The sequence below is a fragment of the Pristis pectinata genome, chromosome 10 (genome assembly GCF_009764475.1).
Source record: "Pristis pectinata isolate sPriPec2 chromosome 10, sPriPec2.1.pri, whole genome shotgun sequence".
NCBI lineage: Eukaryota > Metazoa > Chordata > Chondrichthyes > Rhinopristiformes > Pristidae > Pristis > Pristis pectinata.
In genome coordinates this window covers 65,722,766-65,744,706 of record NC_067414.1, presented here as the reverse complement: position 1 = coordinate 65,744,706, position 21,941 = coordinate 65,722,766, and the positions used below count along the sequence as shown (strand labels likewise).

The window sequence follows — 21,941 nt, the reverse complement described above, 5'->3', positions numbered from 1 at the left end:
GTTGTGCCGAACATGTCCCTACCCTAGAATTTACTAGGCTTACCCATAGCCCTCTATTTTTCTCATCTCCATGTACCTATCCAACAGTCTCTTGAAAGACCCTATTGTATCTGCCTCCACCACCGTTGCCGGCAGCCCATTCCACGCACTCACCACTCTCTGAGTAAAAAACTTACCCCTGACATCTCCTCTATATCTACTCCCCAGCACCTTAAACCTATGTCCTCTTGTGGCCACCATTTCAGCCCTGGGGAAAAGCCTCTGACTATCTACCCGATCAATACCTCTCATCATCTTATATACCTCTATCAGGTCCCCCCTCATCCTCCATCGCTCCAAGGACAAAAGGCCGAGTTCCCTCAACCTGCTTTCATAAGGCACGCTCCGTATTCCAGGCAGCATCCTTGTAAATCTCCTCTGCACCCTTTCTATGGCTTCCACATCCTTCCTGTAGTGAGGCGACCAGAACTGAGCACAGTACTCCAAGTGGGGTCTGACCAGGGTCCTATATAGTTGCAACATTACCTTCCGGCTCCTAAATTCAATTCCCCGATTGATGAAGGACAATACACCATATGCCTTCTTAACCACAGAGTCAACCTGCGCAGCCACTTTGAGCGTCCTATGGATTTGGACCCCAAGATCCCTCTGATCCTCCACACTGCCAAGAGTCCTACCATTAATACTACATTCTGCCATCATATTTGACCTACCAAAATGAACCACTTCACACTTCTCTGGGTTGAACTGCATCTGCCACTTCTCAGACCAACTTTGCATCCTATCTATGTCCCGCTGTAACCTCTGACAGCCCTCTATACTATCCACAACACATCCAACCTTTGTGTCATCCACAAACTTACTAACCCATCCCTCCACTTCCTCATCCAGGTCGTTTATAAAAATCACAAAGAGTAAGGGTCCCAGAACAGATCCCTGAGGTACACCACTGGTCACCGACCTCCATGCAGAATACGACCCTTCAACAACCACTCTTTGCCTTCTGTAAGCCAGCTAGTTCTGGATCCATATTGCAATGTCCCCTTGGATCCCATGCCTCCTTACTTTCTCAATAAGCCTTGCATGGGGTACCTTATCAAATGCCTTGCTGAAATCCATATACACTACATCTACTACTCTCCCTTCATCGATGTGTTGAGTCACATCTTCAAAAAATTCAATCAGGCTCGTAAGGCAGGACCTACCCTTGACAAAGCCATGTTGACTAATCCTAATCATATTACACCTCTCCAAATGTTCAGAAATCCTGCCTCTCAGGATCTTCTCCATCAGCTTACCAACCACTGAGGTAAGACTCACCAGTCTATAATTTCTTGGGCTACCTCTACTCCCTTTCTTGAATAAGGGAACAACATCCGCAACCCTCCAATCTTCTGGAACCTCTCCCGTCTCCATCGATGATGCAAAGATCATCGTCAGAGGCTCCGCAATCTCCTCCCTCGCCTCCCACAGCAGCCTGGGGTACATCTCTTCCGGCCCCAGCAACTTATCCAACTTGATGCTTTCCAAAAGTTCCAGCACCTCCTCTTTCCTAATATCTAAATTCTCAAGCTTTTCAGCCTGCTGCAAGTCCTCACTACAATCCCCCAGATCTTTTTCCGTAGTGAATACTGATGTAAAGTATTCAATAAACACCTCCGCTATTTCTTCTGGATCCATACACACTTTCCCACTGCTGCACTTGACGGGCCCTATTCTTTCACATCTTATCCTCTTGCTCTTCACATACTTGCTCTCTGTACCTTTTGTATGCTTTTCTTTTCCTTTTGTCTAGATTTATTATAGCCTTTGTACACCACAGTTCCTGTATCCTCTCGTGACTCCCATCTCATTGGAACATGCCTATGCAGAACTCCACATAAATATCCCCTGAATATTTGCCACATTCCTTCTGTACTTTTCCCTGAGAACATATGTTCCCAATTTAATCTTCCAATTTCCTGCCTGAGAGCCCTTTACTCCAAGTAAACACCTTTCTAGTCTGTCTGTTCCTACCTCTCTCCAGTGCTATCGTAAAGGAGATAGAATTATGATCACTATCACCAAAATGCTCACCCACTGAGAGGTCTGACACCTGACCAGGTTCATTTCCCAATACCAAATCAAGCACAGCGTCCCTTCTTGTAGGCCTATCTACATATTGTGTCAAGAATCCTTCCTGAACACACTTAACAAACTCCACCCCATCCAAACCCCTCCCTGTCTGGAGATGCCAATCGATGTTTGGGAAATTAAAATCTCCCATCACAACAACTGTTACTATCACACCTTTCTAGGATCTTCTTCCCTATCTGCTCCTCAATATCCCTGTTACTATTGGGTGGTCTATAAAAAACACCCAGTAAAGTTATTGACCCTTTCCTGTTCCTAACCTCCACCCACAGAGACTCTGTAGACAGTCCTCCCATGACGTCCACCTTTTCTGCAGCCGTGACACTATCTCTGATCAACAGTGCCACTCCCCCACCTCTTTTGCCTCCCTCCCTGTCCTTTCTGAAACATCTAAAACCTGGCACTTGAAGCAACCATTCCAGTCCCTGAGCCATCCAAGTCTCTGTAATGGCCACCACATCGTAGCTCCAAGTACTTATCCAAACTCTAAGCTCATCGATCTTGTTCGCTATACTCCTTGCATTAAAATAGACACATGTCAAACTGGTCTGAGCACGTCCCTTCTCTATCACCTCCCTATCCTCCCTCTCGTTCCTACTATTAGCTTTCTCTATTTGAGAGCCAAATACCTCTTCCCCAGTCTCTCCAGTTCAGATCCCACCCCCCAACAAATCTAGTTTAAACTCCCCCCAGTAGCCTTAGCAAACCTCCCCGCCAGGATATCTTAATATCATATTCCCATTCTCCTTCCATCCCTCACGTCTAGAAATTTATCTTCTCCTTAAGTTTATTCAGCATCTTGGCTTCTACAGCTCTCTGGTGCAGAAAATTTCATAGATTCATCTTCCATTGAATGAAGAGGTTTCTTCTCATCTCAGTATTAAACCTATTGCTTTGAACCTGAGACTATGATGCCTCTTTCTAGTCACCCCAGCCAGGGGAAACATTTCCCTCACTTTTTGTCTGTCTGACTTGGGCAGAATTTTGTAAGTTTCAACTGCATCCTCTCTCATTTTTCTAAACTCTAATGAATACAAATGTAGTTGACTTAATCTCTCCTCATATGGCAGTCCGGCCATCAAGAAATTGGCTTGTTAACATCACAACGCAATCAGTGATATGTGCTAGGCAAGCTGATATGAACAACGCAAGGATTTACAACCAACCCAGTACTGTCCTTAGTTGCCATTCAGTGTTTCCTCTAACATCAGGGTTGGCAGCATCTTTGTGAGGGTGAGATTGTTTGTAGCTGAAATAATTGCTGGGCTCAGATATGCTACCTGTACTATTTTAGATTACATAAGTGACATCCACCTGAGCTGGGCACTGCTGGACTCAATGCAGATGGGTTAAATTACACTCCAGCCTCAGAAAGCATGGGGAAACATTTAAGAAAGAAATCTTTAAAATTGAATATTGGAAAGCCAGTTGATGGAAAGTACATTCAATGAGAATTTTAGTCTTTTTGCAAAGAAATAATGCTGTAGGATAGAGAAATATTGATCACTTTCATAGTTCAAGAAGTGTACCTGTGTTCGGTTCAATGGATCCTTCTTAATCCATTTAATTACTGCCTCATATACAAGTTCTTCAGCCTTTGTGTTCAGGCTGTCATTAGAAAGAAAAGCAATAAGATCGTCCTTTGAGATGTTCAGAACTTCATCTTGGGCTGTCACTTCTGGAAAATTTTGCAGTGCATAGGCTTTTGCCATGCTGTGTAGTTCATTACACTGCATGGCTTCTGCCATGGCGAGGATTCCTAGGCAGTTGTTAGCTGTCAGCTGTTTCTCTGAAAGAAGAATGAATGCATATCAAGTGGTGTGAGAACTAACTGTTAACCAATGTGTACAATTCATATCACTGAACATGTAGCTCATACTCATGAAGATTTCACTTCTAAGGCATTTAGACCATGGCACTGGAACTGTTTCAGACACATCTTAAGTAGCATTAAGGAAGTTTTGATAAAGACACATACACACACAGTGTTATATTATGCTCCACTCATGCTGAATACATTATAATATGGGCTGAGTATGCTACTTATTTTGAACTGCTTTATATTGGTACTAGGGAATAATTACCAAACAAAAAAAATGATTATTCAGAATAAGAACACTCACAATCTGTTCTTTGCATCAAATTTGTTTCAAAGTCTTCCATACAAAAACCGAGTAATAATTTGGGAATACATTGAAGAGAACTTTTCTAGTAAATAAGAAGATCTCTTAAGGAGGGATGATAATTCTGCCACAAAATACCATGTCATGAGGTGGTGTTGCAATATTGTTAGAATAACCATTATGAGAATAACCTGAATGTTATACTTATTATTAACTACTCCTGCAGAATACGTTTGGCAATTTTTACCCATGTGACTGAATTTTAACATTACTCTCAAATTTAGATGATGACAGTTAAGTATGCTTTGGATGGGATTATTTTGGTAAGTGAATTCTCAACTGAAGAGTTACATATTTGAAATTGGAAATAAAACTTGTTTTTGCATGCACTGGTGGCACACATGAAGCCTTGTGGATACCTTTAGCATGTCTTTCATTTACCCTTGGTCGCTATTAGCATTGCTGTTTAAGTATCACTGATCTTTCTTTGATGGCTGGTCCATATATACAGGATCACTAAAAATTGATTTAATCACTATTCAACATTTTTTCCCAAGTGAAAGCAAGTGAATATTATTCGGAAACGCAGTTATTCAAGCATGTGAGATGAAATGAAAGAGCACTATTAATACTCAGTGACCAAAAGCTTCAATAGACCTTTTTCATTCTGTACTGAGTTTATTATTTCTCTTCCTGTGGGAAAATGCAGGCTTTCACCCAGAAGCTATCCAGCCCAGCATGCTTGAAATCAAAACAATATCTCATGGGTAACATATGTAGCTTACTTGTGCTGTATTTTCGTAGTGGTCTCAAGAACAGCCCTTGAATAACACACTGTTTGGGATTGTAACCCATTCTGAAACATTAATAGGAAGCATCAAGAATGGCCTTTAAATGCTCTCATGCTAATTGTAGCAGGAGACTGGCATTTCATATGAAACTTTAGGGCAAGAAAACTTATAAATGTATCACTTAAATTTATGTCAAATAGAAGTGGGCCTAAATTACAATGTGATGAAAGGTCATCAACCTGAAATGTTAGTTGTGATTCTCTCTCCACAGATTCTGGCTGATCTGCTGAGCATTTCTGATATTTTTTTTATATATGTCACTTATCAGCAGAAAGTTAACCATATCAAGATGTCAATAAAGTTAGTGTTTAAAAAATATTTTGGACTTTGCTGATTACAACATTACAGATCAAGTGCAGAAAGGGATGAGGATACTAGAAGTTTTCTGGCAACACAAAAATAACAGTAATGCACATCAAGAAGCAGTAACACTACAGATAAAAGCATGATAGTCCCACCCACTGTGCACAGTAACATTGTAAGGAGAGTAACACTTCTAGCTGAAGACAGGTTACTAGAATTATGTCTGCAGTTGACATTGGCAACAGTAGTATCTGCTCAGTTGTTTCAGAAAGTGCATGATATCAGCTGTATTTAACAAAATACACATTTTTGTAGATTGGAACATGCTGAGGATGCCCAAGCCCCATATAAGTCCGGTAGTATTCCTATTTTCAAGCTGTACATTATATTTAGGAAACAATAACCAACAATGTGCAGACAGATTTAATAAGCTGTTAAATGAGTTACATATTGGAATAATTCAAATTAACATGGAACAAATGAGATTATTGAATTAAACGGGCAGTCCCAGGTTATGCAAGGGTTCCTTTCATGAGAACTGTCTGTAACCCAATTTTTCTGTAAATTAGAAATGTCTGTTTTCTACAGCTACCTGTATTGTATTGATCTGCATAAACTTCCTATAATTCTTTCATTTCCATGATTATCATCCTTGTTCACACTAACACTACCCATAATTAAACAAATGGAACATATATTGTATCCATTTGTTAATGAATACCAGAAAACATTTTATTATACCTTGAAAAATTCTTTAAAAATTATGGGAGAATTTGCATAAAGTTTGATTTCTGCAAGTCAGGTCTTCTGTAACCTGGACAGCCTCTGTACAGTAAACCAAGCAGCCAGATGCCGAAGAGAAAAAACTCAGGTGTGTATCAACACTAGCCAACCTGGTGAAAATGTGGGGAAAAAAAAGAGGTTTCCTCGCAGGCTAAAGAGCAGGTGCTTACTGTACTGCAAACAGTAAAGATTATTGGCCTCAGCAAAGACCTGGCTATATGCTAAATTGTCCCAGGACCAGCAGCACCTCTAGCTGAACTGTTGCAGGTTCTGCTACTGGACTCCATGGAGTCAATATCATATTAGCGTGGAGGCTAATTGGACAGATTTGGAACTCGTTGACCACAATTCCACCTCCACACCCCCAAAAGATTGAAGCTAGATCTATTAAAATTTCAAAACTGAGATTAATCTTTAAGTGAGAAAAGTGACAAGAACCTGGCACCACCTTGGTTCCTCTGTTACTAACTGGGTAAATTGTTCAGTGTCTAGCGCCATGTTAAAGTTTTGTACACTGCATAAAAAATAAATAAATGCATGCACTGGTAATGAATAATCTACCTACCTAAAAATGATACACAAACTTTACAGAAAGTTCGGAACTGGAATTTACTGGCAGCTTCCAGCAGGGTTTTTGCATTTCCAGTATTGATGATGAGTGAACCAGTATAAACAAATTCCAGCAGCATTTCCAGGATATCTGCATTTATATTCGAAATCGTCAACTCCAGCTTCTGTCCATTCTTGTTATCCTTAGAAGCCCTGACAACAGCAGGCAATACATTAGAAATTAGAGCCAAATACAATTACTTCCATGGTTCAACGAAAAGGTGGCTTCACTCCACATACTGTGCACTAAAATGCTCTACTAATTTAAAACAAAGTGAGCTGAAAGAGAAAGAGTAAGCAACACCCAGTGCAAAAAAAAAACCCACATCATCATGCAAAATGTTATTGAAAATGGAACAAGACAACTTAAGGATAAAAGATAAAATAATTGCTCATAAACAGAAAGCGAAGCCCTACTGACACAAATTTGTAAATAGAGGAAAGTAGGTAGAGACAAAATAGTTAAAGCAGAAAGGTGGGGAAAAGGACTAGTTCTGCCACAGGAAGCCAGCAGCCATCCTATTGGAGTTCCATGACTGTGGCCTAGGCTGTCTGTTAAACAGGTGTTCCCCTGAATAAAGCAAAACACTGAGGTTTCAAACAGTCCTGTATCTTAAATGTATATTAGTTACATTGATAAAGGAAGACAAAATTTGACATCAAACTCATTTCAAATCTGCAAATAAAAAGTTTTAACCCTGTTTAAAAAAAGGAACCATTTGTTTTATTTAAAGAAAAAATACAGTGTTAAGGTGCATCACGTCATTTCCAGAAGTGGTTCTGCAGCTCTTAACTGCAGATATTCAATCATGATTTGCTTCCAGGTCAAATAGAAATAGGCTCCCAAGTCCAATGTTTCCTATCATTTTGCATGTGCAGAATTGGACAGAATACCACCAGATTGCACTATATAATCTCAATACAATGTCAATGTTTAATCCAAGGTAGCAATGGATACATGAATATCTAAATGCTTGGAATAAGTAAAATCATAACTATTTCTGTGCTAAATCTGTATCTTAATTATGAAATCAATATGTGGAAACCATGTCGGCTTATAATTTCTAAATATCATCAAATAACTTTTGCAAGATTAAACAGTTGTGACTTAACTACACGTTGGATTTATTGGCAGTAAATTTTACACATTTCTATAATAATATGCTGTGCCATACAGGAATTCTATGAGCTAATTCTGATCCTTCATAATAATGTCGAGAAATTGTGGGATGATGGCGTTCCACGCAAAGAAGAAACTATTGTTAATGGATGTCAGCTTAGTTACATTGTAGCATGTATGCCAGTTGGAAACCATTTTGAGAAATAGCGAGGAATCTGAGTGCATTGTGCTCCTCCAAGTCACGGCAGCATCAAGAGTTCCAGTTCTGGGCTACTACATTAGCCCATGGGAACCTCCAGCATAAGTCCATTACTGGCAGAACCTAGGACTATAGGAAAATCAGATGAGATCATTTACAGCCTGAAGCTGGCCATAGGTGGAGATGAAGATGCAGACAAATGGAATAAAACATTCAGGAGGGAGATCTAAGTGAAGTTGAAAAACATTTTCAGTGGAGTGCTTACCTTAATTCCTCAGTTTGGACTTGGGGGCCCTGTCCAGGTTCATGCTGGCAAGGTCTAGAAGCAGGCTACAATTCCATCTTTTTGGATGCCCACATATACGAGAAGGTTTGAATGGCTCCCCCACCTTATTAAAATCACTCTATTGGGCCTGTACTATTGGAGGTGCAAACCATATCCATTTCACACTAGGAACGTCCTGGAAATCATGGGCGATACTAAAGGTCTAGAGGTTCAGCAATCTGATTCCCTGATCTTTTTTTCTTGAATGTTGTACAGCCCAGGATTATGGGTATTGTAGAATGACTATTAATGTGAGGCAACCCTTCCACCTCTTACCCAATATAAGTAAACAATACTGAATCAATATGGGATAACAAACTTAAAACTGTAAGTACCCATTGCAGCCAATGACAATCATGTTTAAATGAACTAACCACATCAAAATGTAAATGAATACAAGCACAAGTCATAGTTATAGTTCCTACACTCTGCTGGTTGAGTTTAGTGTATGAATTTTATCCCAAAGTTTTCCTAATTTCCCTCTAATCTGATGATATATGCTGGGTTAAAATAACACAGTTGCCAACCTTCCACTACCTGATACAGGCTTCTTTCTGTATACCCATTGGCAGACATTCTGACACAGAGGACAGCAAAACCTGAACAATCCTAACTGTACCAGGTGTGCACATCTTTTTTAATATAACGTTTTTATTCCCTTTCTGCACACCCCTTGCTTCACTGAGCCACTGAAGCTTTCTGAAGCCTGAACTCCTTGCTCCAGACCTCTCTCCCCTAATATTCTCTACCCTGGCACCATTTTTTTTTAAAACTGTTATTAAAATCTGTCATTTTGTTTCATGGATTCAACTTGCCCTAACTTCGTGGCCTCCTGAAATATTACTATTTGAAATATTGCCTGAAATATTGTCCCTTGAGGTAAGCAAAGAGATTTTGAAACATTTTGGACATCCATAACATTCTGGGGGTGGGGTTTGAGGGCAAGGGTGCCCTTATGTTCCATCTGTCTTCTGTCTCCTTCCTTCATACCCCTGCATGCTGTCCTCAGTTCCAGTCTTTTGTTCATCCCTGATTTCAATCACTCTAATCACAACTATGTCTTCAGCTGCCAATGCCATAAATCATTGAGTTTCACTGCACTTCCTTTAAAGATACTGCTGCTCATTATCTGTTTGTGTGTTGGCCACAAATTATGTCTGACAACAATCCTGTAGAGCACCATGGGGTGTTTGAACTGTTTTTAAAGAAGTGGAATGTACACACAACAAAATTTTGAGTCATAGAGTTGCATAGCAATGGAAACAGGCCTTTCAGCCTAACTCATCCATGCTGACCAAGATGTCTATGCAAGCTAGTCTCATTTGCCTGTGTTTGGTCCATATCCTTCTAAACCATTTCTTTCCACGTATCTGTCCAAATGTCTTTTAAACATTGTAATTGTACCCACCTCAACAGCTTCCTCTGGCAGCTCTTTCCATGTACCCAGCACTCTTGGTATTGGAAAAAGTTGGCCCTCTCACCTTAAATCTATGTCCTCTAGTTTTAGACTCCCTGACCCTGTGTAAAAGACTGTGATCATCCACCTTATCTTCGCCCCTTACGATTGTATGTACCTCTATAAGGTCATCCCTCAGTGTCCTAATAACAGTCCTAATCCAAACAAATTAGAAACAAAGACAAATACAAATATAATACCTTGCTTAGGATAACCTGAAGTACTTTGTAGCTAATGGAGTATTAATTCATTATTTAATTACAATTGTTAAATGCATGTAATTAGCATTCTTGCCTGGTTTGTTAAGCATGTGGATTGAAAGGAAAGCATAGAAATTAAACTTTAATAATTCTATATTAAAATTATGTTGAAAGAAATCCGTTTATCCAGGAAAAAATAGAATACAGCTGACACTCCCTATGACCAGAATAGATGTATGAAGTTAGAGCATGCTGATATCAACTTCCTCTGTTTGTTGTCATGGAGTAGTTAACCTGTTTACTTTGAATGAATGAAAATAGAGAAATCAAATGTAAGCATGCCAAATATTTGAGAGTTAAAGTTTTAGTGGCTTATTTATAATATGGATAGCTTTCACTCAGTGAATGGTTACAATATATATCTCATGCATAAGGATGAGTTACAAACATCAATGTAACATTGCACTTATTCACAAGTGTGGAAGATCTAATAATAGAAGCATTGAACTTATAACTTAAATTAACCTCTCAATATTTTACCAAATGAAATATTTCATCTACCTGTTTGAGTACTTGTGTTAAAGTAGTAATGAGATCTAATTTTTCATGACTTGTACTACAAAATCTTAGTAATTTCTCAACAGCATACATTTTTGCAGTTTTCCGATGGTAATCAAATGTTCAGTTTATTTAGGTTTGTTACTTCGACTGAGGTGAAATAATAATTGGAATGGAAATGCAGTGAGAAATGAGGACTAATACAGTAGTGACACTGTGGTACCAGGAATATGTTTTTCAAAGTCAAAGTCAAATTTATCACCATATGCAAAAGTACATGTTGGCACAGGTGCAGTGAAAAACTTGCTTGCGGCAGCATCACAGGCACATACCATCATATAAGCAGTATTCACATGAAAAACATAAATTAAACATAAATTATACAAGAAAAAAAACATAATCAGAACAAAAAAGTCCATTTCAGTGCAAAGTGATTAGAGTGGTCATAGTGTTGTTAAACTGTAGTGGTGATTAGGGTTTTGCGAGTTGGTTCAAGAACCTCTCCAACCTATCCACATTACTATTTTTAGCATGAGTAGAGAGTTTCTAATATAGCCATCAATATCTAACAACTAATGCAGTTGAATAAATGGGAAGACTCTTCATACCCATCACCTCTGCTCTTTCCCCAGACTCATCTGAAACTAATGATTCTTCATCCTTGATATAACTCAAGTATACCAATCAACCAAGAACCTCCAATACAAACATATTTTGTCTTCTACTCAGAGATACATCTATCAGAGGTACCATACCTCCTTGTTAGCTTAGCATTAACTCATGTGAGCATGTCTCTAATTTATCCTTCAAGAATAGGGAGTTTTCACTAAGTACTAAATATTATCAAACATGCACTCATACCTTCAGCTATGTAGCATTTATAACACTGATTGCTAACTTTTGCTGCCAAATATTATGGAAATGCTGAAACTTAGATGGCCACAGATATCTTCATGGTCAACATTTTCGGAATAAGTATACATGTTAATTACAAAAAAACACTGTGGTTAAAGCAGATGGAAATGAGAAGAGAATTAGTAATGAAAACATCAGGTAGGAAGCAACACGGGTAAGTTCTGCTGAGGGAACACCGCAATAGTCACACATTCACTTGGACATATACCAGATCAACCAAATGATTTGCAGACAAATACAGATGAGCAATTCACAAAGGCGGCCCTATTGACAAACCCTAGATAGCATAAACATGTAACAGGAAAAGAAAATGGGTAACGGCTGGAATAACAAATAACATTGACGGCTGTGGTCAATCCTTTCATCCTGCAAATAAAGCTCAATCCTGGACACTGGTCCTTAAGTAGAAAGGAAAGATAGTGCAAGTTTTATTCTAATGTAAAGTGTTACTTCAGTCCTCAAAGGGTTACCTGCTGTGTGTAATATACAGCTTCTGCTGAACTATCATTTGAATAGCTTTTATGTTTGAATGTAGTATGGATCTGGGAATTAAACTTGATGACCGCTACACTTCTCATTATTGGGATATTTCAAAGTTTCATAAGATTATGAAAATATGTTTAGATTACATTCATACAACGTTAGCACTCAGAAAATGGAAATAATTTATTCTATTAGACTACCAACATTTGATCTAATCTTTTAAAGCCAATAACCATTCATCATCAAACATCAGCACCTACCAAAAAATTAGTGGTGCTCAGTTTAAAATTTATAGGACCCATTTTACTTCTATGTACTGAACTAGATTTCTTTTCCAATAAACAGCAGAGCAATGTCCAGGAATCTGTCTTTAAATGTATGGTAGCTTTTGTAGTTCAGCCATATGTAACAAATATGTAGTCCAGTTACTTATAAAAGTGACTGATTTGTTGACACACAACTCAGTATCAAAAGTTTCCTTTACGTGGTTCCTCAAATGCAAACAATTTGATTTAAACTACATAAACTTACAAGTTGCCAACTACTACAGCATACATTATTTAACTCCACAAAGGACTTGTGTCAGAAACTTCAATAAGTCATTCTCACGACAGCCATCAAATACAACACAAGCTCAGGTATGGTAAAGGAAACAATATGCCTTAACATAAGCAGATTTAGCCACTTTTAGTTCATAAAACTAACATTTATTTGGAATCCATCCAATTGTAATTTTTTTTTGATTTACTCAATTCAAAACTAACATCAGGAGAAATATTTGACTATTTGTTTCAACAGTTCATATGCTGTTACGTTTGCACTTCATATATCATAATAGAACAAAGGTGGTCTGTCTAATGGACACTAATCATAATCGCTGAGGCTTTCATTTATTTTCTCCAAATAAAAATCTGGAACATTTGTTTATTGCTTCCTCTGATGATTATTTTTCCACAATATCATTTAAGCAGTGTTACCCATTTAGTGCCACATTCAAATTAGTCACACTGCCTCAAAGAAAGAAAGAGGAGTTGTACTAAGATGGCTTCAACCTTGTGCTGTAATAGGAAACATGAGTATTAAAAGTCTTTTTTTCAAACAACATCCTGCGGACAAAGCACCTTTTGTTTCTTATTAGTAAATCCATTTAAATAGATAATCGAAAGCAAGGCAAAAGACTTTGATGGTCCCACGAAAGCTTTAATTTGCTCATATTCATGTCAGAAAAATGCTGCAAGCAAAATCAGCTGAATGATTGACTAGTAAGGGCAGAGAGAGAGAAAAAAGTAACTGCTTCTGCTGTTGAGTGTGCTACAATGAGAATCTATATATTCTACAATAAGAACAACATTAGTTTTCTATTAGGCCAAGATGAAAAAATTGTACATAAATCAAACAAGGAGTAAGAACACTTTTTTTCCCCCAGGGCCACTTAAGTAGAAATATATCAGTCAGGCTATTTACAGAATAACAATACTGGCAAAGGTATCCAAAAACCTTTACTAAGGCCATTCTCATTCTTTAACCGATATTTATAATACAGGAGGATGATAAGTTTTTTTTAAGTGGGATAAAAATCAAAATCAGGAGCGTGTTTTCTAACATTTTTCCTTATTTTTCTGTTCTCCATAAAATACAGCGGGGGGGGGGGGGGGGGGTCTAAAAAGAGAATATCTGTTGTAAGAGAGTTCTTCAGAAAGCATCTTCTCACCAAAACAGTTCCATATATGAACTGCTTACTAATGTTATGGGGCTGGCTTTACATGAGTACATTGAGTAATTTTTTTGATTTTGCCTACAGCTCTACTGAAATGGGGTTTTACTTTTCCCTGGCATTTCCCAGACTTCCAATCCTTACAAGATAAAACAATTTGATTTTCACTATGATCTGACAATATGTTGTTTAGAAATTAGATCATCACAAGTGTGATCAAATTATAGCGGTCCTTGTCTGGTTACATAGATCTTTATTCTGCTGGAACTGGATTTAAGGGTTTAAGTTGTAATACCACTGTGATTCAGGATGTTTTGTTTCCAAGTGAAGCAGGGGGACGAAATGTTTTTGTCATCACAATTCTTTTGTAAAGAAATAACCATGAAAATTTTTAAGGCTATAAATCTTGAATAATATCTAAGAACAATAAATCCAACTGCAAGGCTTACTGACTCAACAAACAGTGTCCAAAGGCAAACTTGTGACTGTTTCAATAGTGGGGAGATTAACATTCACATCACACTGGAAACGGATGCATATGCAGAATAATTTAGGTTCTGTGGTGTTGTCATGGATTGAACAAAGGATGTCATCTTCCAGACACCTCAGATAAAACTTTGAAACCAAGAGATATTCTTGCTGAGATTTCTTAAGCAGAGGGTGAGCCAGAATAGATGGCAGATGAATAATAGAGCCTGACTTAAGGTTCTAATTGAGGAAAACATGCAATTAAAGCAAAACTGACAGAACTATCATAATTTAAGTCACAGGATTCATTATCCTGACAGCACTATTGAATTTTTGACTTGGCATTCCATGTCTTTAGAGTGGATGATTTTCTAGACACCATGGGATTTTCTACACTTAGAATAAGAAATCGTTACTGAACAGCCGAAGGCACCAAGCTATCAGTTGAAGACTCTGGAAAAAATGAAGCAGACTGCCCATGCATAAGCACCGACAAAGTTGAAGCAATTGTCTGACAGCATAATATTAGCAGATGTGCCCAGGAGGTCTGGGGTCTTCTGGCAACTTACTGAATCTGCACCATCTGCTGGCAAATATATTTTTTAGAATTTTATGCTACCAATGGAGGGGGGGGGGGGGGGTAGTATCTGGGAGGAATGTCTATATGCATCCAATATTTCTATATTCTCTTCAGGGGGAAAAAAATAACTCTTCATGTAAGAAACACAAGGAACAACATTGATTCTTTCTCAGAAAATGTTATTTTTTCCCCGTGGAAAAGATTATTTGAAATATATTTCAGGCAGATTACAGATTACACAGGATTGGGCAGTGGGAATTCTGGAGACCCCAAGGATTTAAGCAACTCCAATAATGAGCCAGGATGTACAATGTGCTTATTATCACTGTTGGTATACAGAACCAATGAGATTTGGTTAATAAGGCTTTCAAATAAGATCTACTGATGAGATAATGGGAGAGATTTTCCTTTATTCTCATTTTAGATAAAGGAATAGAAGGAATGAATAAGGGACAGCCCAGAATTAAGGGGCATTTACTTCTAATATCTATTATCTGTGTATTTTTTGACATTAGGGCCTAACAGAAAAATGTAGAGGAATGAGCCCATGTCCATAGAATAGTGATTTGCTTTCCTCCTGTTAATACTAACACCCTTTTAGAGACTGGAACCACAAAGCTCCTAAGCGATATGCACATCTGGGTGATCTTTTTAGTTCCTTTTTTGAGTTTGGTTTCAAAAAGTAGGTGCCATCAGCAGAAAAAATACCAACATCAAAATGTCCATGTATTGACCTGATTTAAAGATATCACCAAAAGAGATTTTTGGGATTGCAAATCAGATACAAGACTGCAGCGAGCACTGCTCACGTGGTGCATGTACTATGATTTCTTCTCTACTGACATCACTTGTATCCCAAGACCAACAGGAAAAACAAGATGATGATTGTGAAGTTCTATCATCAATCATCCCTCCAGTTTGCAAGTATCAAAGGTAGACAGGGACTGATTCCATGCAAGTTGCAGTCCTTAACTGTTGAAGTGATTTCAAAAAGTCATTAATTGCAATGTAAAAATAAACAAATACCAAGGAGATATTTTAACAGAATTAACAATGTCACCCCAATTTACACTGAACTACACATACAATTAGCTCCAAGTACACGGAAGTACCTTAACCAGTCCCTATTGCTCAACAATTATATATAAAATTTTGTTCCAATATAGATTACTAATAGGTCCATTGAAGAAATATTCATGAACAAGTTGTGGTGTAAATAGCCTGTATGATACAAAGTATCTATTATAATTAAACCTTGCTATATAAATAATACTGCCTCTTTACACCAATTAACTTTCATCAGTTATTGGTAATACATAAAATCCCTTAATAATTTATTCCTTAAGATTATGTCCCGAGTAAAAAGCATTATTTTAATTGCATACAACATGATCCAGCAATTTAATCTCAATGGTACTCAGCAGTTTAATTAACTTATTGAAAATTAGTTCATTACACTGACAATACAAACCAAAAACAGTATATGAAATGCAATAATGAACTGACTTAATTTTCTTGAACTTCAAAATTATATAGAAAGTAGGTAATACAAGTAAATGATGCAAAGCAAAGAAGTAAATTGTATTGAACTCACAATCTTGTTTGATTTGAGCTTTCTATTAACTTGGGTTTAAAGTAATCTGGGACATGGGACAAAGTGAATTGGGCAATAAAATGAAATTTATGGCAAAGGTGATGGTCATTTGGCCCATCATGTTCATGCTATCTAAATAATTAACTAAACGGCTGAAATTGATAGCTTGAATTTTACTGAGGGGGCCTAAATCCTCACAGACCAGCAGCAGGAGTTCACATGGAAGGGATAGAACCTCTTCTGCAGAAGTTTGGTGGATGGTAAAACTATCAAGGCTTTTCTAGCACTTAGAATCATAGAGTCATTCAGCATGGAAACAGGTCCTGTGACCCAACTTGTCCATGCTGTGTTGCCCAGTGAGCTAGTCCAATCTATTTGTGTTTGGCCCATAGCCCTCTAAACCACTCCTATCTATGTACTTATCTAGATGGCTTTTAAATGTTGCCAATAATTCCATTAACAATAATAATAATTCCAATAACAATGATTCCAATGTGCTAAGACTTTCAAATGTCACTGATATTTAAAATTAAAAAAAAGAAACACTTATTAAAAATATGAAGTATCACTCAAAAACACTTAAGAATATTACTACAAGTACAAACAATTATATCCCCATTGAGGTGAATGGGATTGCAGATTGTGGACCAGGTGGTATAACCTGATGCAGGATCAAAGATTAGTATAAGCTGCTCAGGAATTAATAATTCCAGAAAGCTCCAGCGCCACTGTTGTATTTCATGTGGTGTGCATGAAATGGGAAGTTATTGGCAGAGTTTGCCCAGGTGAGGTCCCAAACTAGCTGGCATTTCAATGCAGAACTGCCCAGTTCCACACAAACTGCCCAAGACCCAGGAAAACCAATGTGAATATATTGCAAGGAATTACAACTGAAAGACATACAAGCATAATGCTGATTAAAAGGAAATCTTTCAATGTTGCAGTGCTTGGAAATAAACAGAAATTATAAAAGGAAAGACTCTTTGCCTTAAGATCTGATGTCATGTAATTTTCACATGTTATTTGTCCAACTAAATTCTGCTACATCAAAGGATGTCCATCACAACAGATTTAATGGAGCAGATAATAGAAGTTTAAGCATGCCGAAAAAATGATTACACAAATTGAAGGCTTTTTAAAGCCAAAAGTCTGTCTAGTCATTTCCATTTACTTCCTGGCAACACAGAATTGAAAAATTCCTTATAATCATTGTTATGCTTCTATAACATTGATCTAGTTGTTTTTCCTTGCAGTGTACAAATTATGTACTCATTGCATAACAGGATACCAGAAAACCAAATCAAAACCTCAATTGAATAAAAAATGTGCTATTCATGCAATTGAACTGTTTGCTTTGTACTTTATTGTATTTCCTTGTCATGAAAGTGATTTGGTAAAATTTAGCACATCTAATTTGCTATAATCTTTTTGACATAATGCAAACTAAGGCCTTCAATTAATAAGGTCACACTGGTTAGTTATGTGAAGAGAACCACAGTATTTCTGTTGTCAAGGTGATCCCTAAGTAATATATTTTTTTGGCAAAGTGCTGCAGATAGCTGAAAGTAACCTTTCCTCAAAATGCAGAAATTAAGATTGACTTTAAGGCAATACCATAGCATTTTTGTGCAGATTAAAATAAAACAAAAAGTCTCCAAAGAGCATGCTTTTGTCAAATAAATTACGATCCTCAGTCATGGAACATCTCATTTCTTCACTCCAAATTGAAGCAGCTATTAATTAAAAGTATATTAGGCAAATAAACCCAAGTTTAGTTTCAATTTAAAAATACATTCATCTGAAATGATAGAAGGAATGGCTACTGGCCCTGTGACAGGAGGTTCTATCTTCATAAATCTGCAAGAGAGGAAAGCAACACGAATGAACCCTACAAAAGAACGGCCCAGATCACAGCTTGAGGAAGGCAAACCTTTTGATCAGTTCCTTGAAATATAAGCTGCAGGAAGCTAGAACATTTTGATGGACTTCAAACTCTTTGCCTTCAACAGTTATTTTCAGGTCTGTAAACTCTTTCGCTCTGCGCTGCTGGTTCAACTCCTTCAACATTTCTGCAGAACAGAGAAGACAGACATTGCCAGGGTTCCGATGACGAAATTTTCGAATGAATTAAAGAAACAGATACCTGGTGAACTCTAGCCGAGTCGCACAGATTAACGTTTGCACATAAAAGGCATTGGCAAAAAATAAAAATCATTGATACAATGTGCAAAAAAAAACACACACCATTTAGTTTAATGAACAAAAGAACTAAAGAAATTCTCCCAGGACTTGAAGGGTAAAATAAACTTATCCTCATCAACAAAACTAAAGACAATGTGTGTATCAGCACAGAAAGACGAGAAGAAAATGAAATACTTCTATTGCCTACTAATTACTATATGGAATCACACCCACCAAATAAAAAGATCGAATACTTTAGTTTGAGAACTTACTGTTTCATTGAAAACATGGCACAGTACACTGAAAATAAAAGACACTAAAAACTCAATTGGCTAAAGCAAAATGTACCTGGAGGAACAAGAATTGTTAATTAAAAATGATGAAACTCACTTCCTGAATTTTAAAACTGTCAAGCAACATATAGATATTCCTATTCCTTTAGCATTTTTCATTGATTTTTAAAGAGATTATTAAATTTATTGATGTTATTACTTTGGCACAAAATTCAAATGGAACATGTCTGAAATTAAACAAATTGCTCATCAGTTTTGTTTTTTGAAATTAGTAAACATTCAGCATTTACATTGAAATAAAACATTTGATCTGATACAGCCTTGTAGATAGAAGCTTAAATTACTAAGAATATTTGGCAGAGATCATGTTATATATTGTTTTCATGAAAAATATTGGAACATGCTTACAAATATTAAAAACTAAAATACCTGTGGAAGCCAAATTGATTGACTGATTGCAGTCACTCATTTGAACTTATGAAATTGGTCCTAGCAGCAGTGTGAATTTGCTACCCATTTTACATGCTTCTTTTCCTTTTAAGGTAATGAAGAGGATAATCAGGTGGGTTACTGATTCAGCACCACCCATTCTCCCACTGCTGAAGACCAATTTCACCTCCCAGTGAACCTAAATTCAGGTCAATGTAATTACTGAGTAATGCTTGAGTTGGGATTTTTTTTTAAAACATGGAGGAAAGGACAGATTTTATTCTGTTGCAGAGGCACAGACGAATGTATAAAACTTACCCACGCATGGAGCCCATGGCCTTTATTCAGTTTTAACAGTATTCAGTATTATTCCTAAAGAGCAAACCTTTTGTACAAAATATTAACCCAGGAACAGATAGGAGAAGCTCCATTCTGTAAAAATGTATATTTCTGTTAAAGACTTTAAACACTTTCATTGTGGGGACAGGGTAGGAAAGATAATTGTGAAGACCCCAGGATGCTCAGGTGGAAAAACCCGAGAAAGAAAATGTGTAATAACACTTTCTGAAACAATTGTTTTTTATTTTGAAGACCATACATGTCCACTCTATAGTCATTAAAGCTACCAACCATACATCATTTCATACCTCTGCTGCTTGGCATGTTTCAATTACAGGGAAATATTGGAACTGAATTTCAGGAAAATCAAAAATTTCAAAACTTATGTGCTTCACTATTCCCTTTTTGCACAAGTGGTCTATAGGCCTCCAATACCATCTCTTAGAGTAGGGCCTCCTCATTCAGTTACAGGGCTGAACAATCCTTCTGTGATTTTTCTATGGCTTCTCAGCTTGCCCTTCAAGCTTACTTTTCTTTTCACAAAAAAATCCATTAATGCAAAGGTCTCCTTCAAGAACACCAATTAGCTCTGTGGAGAAATGGCAGAATTTGTCCAGTGAAGAAATCTGAGCTGAAATGCCAATTGGGACTGAAACTCAATCATCCTTCAGCAGAAAGTTCAGTATCCATAAGAGATACTAGATGACCAAAATCAACATTTCCATCTCAGTTTTTCTAAGGGTCACATTTTAAATTAACTCCATCCAATTGTTAACCTTTTTAATGATTGTAATCCCAATTTTCATTGGATTAGCTATATTCTAAATCAAACCACGTTTATTTCTCCTCTTTTTCAGCTCCAAACCTCTCTTCTGTTCATTATATTCTGAACATTGATGTCATCTTTGCACGGTTTAAACAATAGCAAAATTCCCTTCCCCATGTAACAGTCCATTCCTACATCATCCTTACACACAGAGTTATGTATTTTGTTTTCCTTAGTCTGCAGTTTCTTTCCTTTATAATCAGCCCCACTCTTGTCTATTCTCAGACAATGTACCCATTAAATCCATTCACTCTATAACAGGGAAAATTAATTTAAATTTCTACGTCAGTCCTGTCTAAAAACAAGTAGAGTTTCTATGTGGTTCCTTTACAACTCCATGCCCAGGAGCTTATGGTTTGTAACTAAATGGTGAAGTGTGCTGCCAACAAAGAGAGCTATCCATAAAGATGTAGTGATCTCTATGGTGAAAAGATCCCTCTTCCAACACATCCACTTACAGGCATCAATTTGAGGTGCTCCCTTGTCTCCAACTGCAAGAATGTGATAAAGTTGGCACGTTAAAAAATATCAAGCACCCCAGGAAGGGAAGAACCCACATTTTTAGTTAATACTTTAAACATTTAACAGAAGACTAAATAATGACTGGAATTTAAAATATTGTCAAGTAAACTTTTTTTTAAGATTAAAGGAGTGGTAAAATTACATTTTGAAATATTTATCTGAGAAAATTTTAGTCCCCCTACATATAAATAGATTTCTTAGGGCCAAAGATTTTCCTAAAAAAAATTAAGGCCTAGTACACCATTAAAAACTCACTTAAACCTGATGTAGCAATACGCAACAGTTGTAGGACTTTTAAAACCAGGACTGATCTCTAAATTTCTGAAGTACAAGTCAATTGATTTCCCTCGATAGGTCACCTAAACAATGCAGAATGTGGAACAATTTGAGGGGATCCACATTTGAGTGCACAATTGTGGAAACCACAACCTAGTTCTTCTTTGCAGCTTAATATCACTATGTCCTCATGACAAATATGGAGGACAAAACTGGATAATGAACTTGAAGTGCAGTCAGCACTCATAGTCCTTATATCAGTTTCACTGTCCTTGGCCTCAGTAATAAAGATTTTTTTAAATAGTAATTACTGCTTCCAAATATAATTCTTCTCTTGCTCCATTTTAATGTGTGTAATTTAGCATTTTGAAACTAACATGGATTATTTTACATTCTTCAATATTAAAGTAATTTATTTTTTCACTGTTCAAATCCCTATTGATTTCTGCAGCTCTTATGTGGAGCCAATATCTGATTTGCAATCCTTCTGCAAGAACGTGACTTTTATTAAGCTTTTTCTCCCTGTTATTTTGTTCAGTAGTTTTTACTTTGAATTCTTTTTGTCCCCTTTGTCTCATTTTCTGTTTTGTTCATTGAATATTAATAATGTCAAGAAAATTACAGAATGGTGCCCAAATGCACTGGAGCCACTGATGTACAG

The 21,941-nt window shown here is 37.1% G+C and overlaps 1 protein-coding gene across 1 annotated transcript in view; it reads right to left on the bottom strand.

Moving 5' to 3' along the window:
• The window catches only part of LOC127575449 (kelch-like protein 29), a 350,653-nt gene that overhangs the window by 77,648 nt on the left and 251,064 nt on the right, over positions 1-21,941 (bottom strand). The window contains 3 exon segments of the mRNA XM_052025333.1: positions 3,663-3,922; positions 6,759-6,955; positions 18,345-18,483. Coding sequence (XP_051881293.1) covers positions 3,663-3,922; positions 6,759-6,955; positions 18,345-18,483 — 596 coding nt within the window.